Source organism: Trichoderma citrinoviride (assembly GCF_003025115.1).
Source record: "Trichoderma citrinoviride strain TUCIM 6016 unplaced genomic scaffold BBK36scaffold_57, whole genome shotgun sequence".
Classification (NCBI taxonomy): Eukaryota; Fungi; Ascomycota; class Sordariomycetes; order Hypocreales; family Hypocreaceae; genus Trichoderma; species Trichoderma citrinoviride.
The window spans coordinates 3328-8828 of record NW_020194765.1 but is presented as its reverse complement, the minus strand read 5'-3'; the positions used below and the strand labels follow the sequence as shown (position 1 = coordinate 8828).

At 60.0% G+C, this 5501-nt stretch overlaps 1 protein-coding gene across 1 annotated transcript; it reads left to right on the top strand.

Moving 5' to 3' along the window:
- Positions 1 to 727: 727 nt before the first annotated feature.
- On the top strand, positions 728 to 5303 carry BBK36DRAFT_1197918 (AAA-domain-containing protein; the record flags this gene model as incomplete). Its single annotated transcript, XM_024897012.1, has 4 exons — positions 728 to 1155; positions 1253 to 3027; positions 3114 to 4648; positions 4742 to 5303. Exons 1-4 carry the CDS (start codon positions 984 to 986, stop codon positions 5301 to 5303), a joined length of 4044 nt encoding a protein of 1347 aa, XP_024744953.1. The 5' UTR covers positions 728 to 983.
- Between the last annotated feature and the right edge of the window lie 198 nt (positions 5304 to 5501).

Here is a 5501-nt window from a genome sequence, read left to right as displayed (position 1 = left end):
ACGCCGTTTGTGTAAAGTTGGGATTTAGGCGGGTTTAGTTCAAGGCTTTGATGAGTTTGGTGAGTGTCTTTTTTGCCTCTTGGAGGCGCGGTGCTGGAAGGTGGTGGAGTGGAGATGAATATTTTCTTGGAACAGAGAGTCGAGGCAGAAGATACGTGTAATTATCGCTTACACGTGAAAGGGTCTGGACGGGAGTCTGCATGTTGCATCTGATGGAGAGTCATGGAAGACCCGTATAAGGCGAAATGCAGTCGTTTCCATTGGCCAACAGCAGCGTCGACATTGGATCTTACAATGTATCTACTTCTGATTGAAGTGCAGGTAGGACAGAATGCATCCAAGTCTCGGGTAGCTCGAGCATGTGAGGGATCAATCTGAATCAAGGCGCCATACGGCATCCTCCAGATCCAAGTCTTGAATTCCCCCTGCTCAGCTCTATTGTTTTCCCCTAGGTGGCCGATATCAGGCATCACCTCTACTTATAGGAAATCAATGGATCATCATGGCCTTATTATTCATCCATCATTTATCACAGCCCCAACCCCCCTGTGGAGCTGCAGCGGCTGCAGCTGAAGCTCACCCAATTCCGGGGTCATCCATCAAATCCAGTGCCGAGGCTGGCGGCTACAGCCGAGCCACTCACTGCCTGGCCGCTCCAGCTTTACAGTGGACTCGACCCGACACGACACCCTTGATCTCCAGCTTCGCAACGCATCGCATCGCGCCGACACGCGCCCGATCCAATTGCCCCGGATCACCTGTCAAGCTTCTCTTCATCCTTTACTGTGCATCTTGCTCGTCTGCCCTAATCCTTCCCTCTGCTGCGCCATGATCCAGCGTCCGCATGGTCCCGTCACTCAGCTGCTCGTCTAGTCCATCTCCCAGCTGCTCCATCTATCGACTCCTTTTGACGACCCTCGGCTCCTTGCGCCCGACCTCGCCATACCTGCTCCCTCCCCCGGGCCCTCTCAAGCACAGCTCCGATGGCTGTCTCGGACGGCGCGCCTGTCGTGTCGCACAGGAGGCGGATTCGCAGGCGGCGTCAGGACAAGCCCGCCATCGCCGCCCGGCTCGTGCTCGACGATCGTACCAAGGGCGACGTTGGCGTCTTGTCCGACGACCTCTTCGCCGACCTGTTTCCGCACCTTACAAATGGTACGTGACGGCCGAACCAGAATATGGTCGAGACGGCACCGGTGCTGGTGTTGGACTGAACCGAGCTGCAAGAGAAGCTGACAGGATGCCACAAAAGATGCCGACGAACCCACCAACCACATCCATCACATTGCCGTTGCGCCATGGGCCCCCAACGCCAACCCCGTCGACATGGCCTGGTCCATTGTCCCCGTTCTGCGATCGGCCGACCTGAACCACTCGACCGTCCAGTTCTCGCCCTCGTCTGCGGCCCTCCAGAGCTTCGCCGTCGCCCTGCAGCAGGTGGCTCCCTCCAAGCTGTCCAGCCATAGCCGCAGCGGCATCGAAGTCCTCGTCCTCGACGTCGCCCCCGTCCCGCTCGAGACGGTCTTTGTCAGCCTCGAAAGCGAGTTAACGAAGCGGCTAGAGAACGGCGAAGGCACGTTTTACAAGGACCATCCGACAAATGCCAACGCCAAGGACGTCGCCGACCTGACGGCAGAGGAGCGGGTGGCCATGGCCCTCAGGGCAGCTCTCGGCGGCCTCAAGGTCGTCCACTCTGGCGATCTGTTTCCACTGCCTCTGCCGCCGCACCCCGTCACCCACCTGCCGCCGAACCCGGGCAAGATTATGCTCTGCGAGCCCGTTGCGCAGGGCATCCTGACGGTATCTACAAAGATCATACTCATGAAGGGCAGAGGAAGCAGTCGAAGACAAGGCCGCCCTGCCGCATCCATGCCGACTGGCGAGCAGCTCAACGGCAATGACGACGACGAGGATGGCACCAACGACCAGTTCTTCTCGGCTGCCGAAGAGGGCGTCCAGGCAGGCGCCGTGACTGACGACGCGGTGGCCGCCACGGAGACGGAGACGGATTTCTCAGGATCGGAACAAGAGGAGGAGCTTTCGGATGACTCAATGGACGAGGTGATATCCTTGGAGGTGCCTGCACTGCCGACGACCAACTCGATGACTTCTCAAGGTCCAGGAACGCCAATGACGGCTGGTACGCTCCGCGGCAGGAAGACCAATGGCTTTGCCACCCCCGGCTCCGTCTTTTCCAACTTTACATCCACCACCGCTCGTCCCGACCGAGCTCGCGGGAGGCTATTCAAAGTGCACGGCCTGAGGAGGCAGATCCCCTCTGACCTTTTACATCCCAAGCCATCTCCCGAGGACGACGAAGAGGCTCGAATCTACGTTGATGTGGCTTCGCTCTCCAAAATCGGCTGCTTCTCCGGAGACTGGGTCCGGATTGAGGCTGCCCAGGAGCCTCCCCTGAATGGATTTGGCGCCTTTGGGCTGGGCAGCTTCAACCACCCAGACCTGGAAGTCTCCAATTGGCGGCCAGTCCGTGTATATGGCCTGCCCGAGGGCTATTCTCAGCGCCCTGTCACTCGGATACCGAGTTCGAAGCTGGGCGATCGCCGGCCGTCGTTCTTTGAGTCGCAGGTCCAGAGGCCGGCCAGTCCAGCTGCTTATGCTTCACCAATCTTGATTGCCAACATTGATGGCGCCACACACCTGCGCATATCGGCGCTCAAGAAGTCCTCCTACCAGGGCAAGGGGACGCTGCCCAAATTCACAAGCGCTGCACAGCCTCCGTACGCAAAAGACATCGCCATTCACCACATCAGGACCCCCGTCTCCGCCGAAAGGGCGTACCAGACCGCGGTCTTGGGCGGACTTAAACGCTATTTTGCGCATAAACTGCGCCTCGTCCGGCAGGGCGATTTGATCGCCGTGCCGGTGGACGCCCAGCTTGGTCGTGCTTTGCAAGAGTCCCCCGGCGCAGGCGGTTCCGAGGTCGACGACGTAGTGGCATTGACTGCACGGTCTTCCCAGTCCGGCGGGGAGAGCCTGTCGCATCTCGACAGCGTTGCCTGGTTCAAGGTGGGCCATATCCAGGTACAAAAGTCTGATGAGGACGAAGACGGGGCAGCCGAGTCTCTCTGGGGGGGTGTCGCGTGCATCGACAGCACAACCGTTGCCATGCACGCGCCATGCACGGGTCAGGCTTCGAGACGAGCCGGATACCGGGCACCAAGGACAGCACATGGCCGTACTATCTGGGCCTGAAGAAGACGCCGCAACGGTCACCGGACGGCGGCCCTCCGCAGTTGACGGATCGTGACCACCAGCATGTTCCGCCCCTGAGGCGCCAGCTACGGGAGCTTCTGGCTGCGGCGACGAGTCTGCGGGCCATTCACCTGAAGATGCCACCAGTCGCTATCCTGCTGACGTCGACGCATCGCAACATTGGAAAGGCGACCATGGCCAAGGATGCCTGCAGTGACATTGGTTTACACACATTCGCCATTGACGCCTATGATATCATTAGCGAGGGCGGAGGTAGCGGTAGCGATGTCAAGACGGAGGGCTTTCTGAGGACGCGTGCGGAACGAGCCATTAGCTGCGGCCCAGACTGCTGCGCTCTCCTCATCCAGCACATTGAGGCGCTGACGGCGGATCGGATAGAGGCTTCGATCAAAGAGATCCTGGAGGATGTCCGCGTCCTCATTGCCACAACAAACGAGGTTGACAAGGTTCCCGATGGCGTCCGCGCGCTCTTCACCCACGAGCTTGAAATGGGCGCCCCCGACGAGGCCGAGCGAGAGGCCATCCTGAGGGCCGTCATCGAAGACCGCGGCGTATCTCTGGAGCCGGCCATTGACCTAAACGCCATTGCCCTCAAGACGGCCGCGCTGGTTGCCGGTGACTTGCTCGACGTCGTGGAGCGTGCCTCGGTAGCCCAGCGAGCCCGGCTCGAGCTGCTCTCCGCCAAGTCTGGCCGCGGAAGCATGCCGGTGACGGTGCGCGACGTGCAGGTTGCCGGCGGCTCGGCAGCCCGATGCCTGACGGCGGCCGACTTTGACGTTGCCGTCGAAGCCGCTCGCAAGAACTTTTCCGATTCCATCGGCGCCCCCAAGATCCCCAACGTCACATGGGACGACGTCGGCGGCCTCAGCAACGTCAAGGAGGCCATCACGGAGACGATTCAGCTGCCGCTGGAGCGCCCCGAGCTGTTCGCCAAGGGCATGAAGAAGCGGTCCGGCATCCTCTTCTACGGGCCCCCCGGTACCGGAAAGACGCTGCTCGCCAAGGCCATCGCGACCGAGTACAGCCTCAACTTCTTCAGCGTCAAGGGCCCGGAGCTGCTCAACATGTACATTGGTGAATCCGAAGCCAACGTGCGGCGCGTCTTCCAGCGGGCTCGCGACGCGCGGCCCTGCGTCGTATTCTTTGACGAGCTGGATTCCGTCGCGCCGAAGCGAGGCAACCAGGGCGACTCTGGCGGCGTCATGGACCGCATCGTGTCGCAGCTGCTGGCCGAGCTGGACGGCATGTCGGGCGGCGACGACGCGGGCGGCGTGTTTGTGATTGGAGCCACCAACAGGCCTGATTTGCTGGATCCTGCGCTGCTGCGTCCCGGTCGGTTCGACAAGATGCTGTATCTTGGCGTGTCGGACACGCATGAGAAGCAGCAAACCATTCTGGAGGCCCTCACTCGAAAGTACGTCCCCCACCCTCCACTCGCTTTCCTCCTATTCCCTTCTTCTTCGTATTCTTATGCTTTGAGATTCTATGCTAACTTTCCTCTCTTCAGATTCACCCTCGACCCCTCCGTCTCGCTCGCGTCCGTCTCCCAGCGGCTCCCCTTCACCTACACGGGCGCCGACTTCTACGCGCTCTGCAGCGACGCGATGCTCAAGGCCGTGACGCGGCAGGCCGCCGCCGTGGACGCCAAGGTGCGCGCCCTCAACGCCGACCCGGCGACCAAGCACGAGGTCTCGACGGCCTACTTCTTCGACCACTACGCCACGCCGGCGGACATTGCCGTCATGGTGCGGGAGGAGGACTTTATCGCCGCGCACGAGGAGCTGATTCCTAGTGTGAGCGCGGGCGAGCTGGCGCACTATGAGAGGGTGAGGGTGCAGTTTGAGGGCGGGGACGATAAGAAGAAGAAGCAGAAGCAGCAGCAAGACGACGAGAAGAGGAGGGGGTCTTTGGCGGCGGGGGGGAGGTCGGCTTCGGGTGGGAAGGGGAAGGGCAAGGGGAAGGCTGTTGCGACGGGTAGTGATGAGGAGAGGGTGAATGGGAAGGGGAAGGGGAAGGCGGTGATGGGGTTTCAGGATGGGACGGCGAGTGATGATGAGGATTTGTATTGAGTGATGGGTGGTCTGGATAGGGGGTGATGGTGAATTGGTAGGTGGTATATAAATAAAACATATAATGGCCATTTAGATGGAAGGGCAAAAGCAATATATATATCAACACATATAATACACAAATCTTATTCTATATCAGCAAAACGTCCTCTATAAGTTATCCCTCTTCGTATCAACGACCACACTCCCCTTGACAGC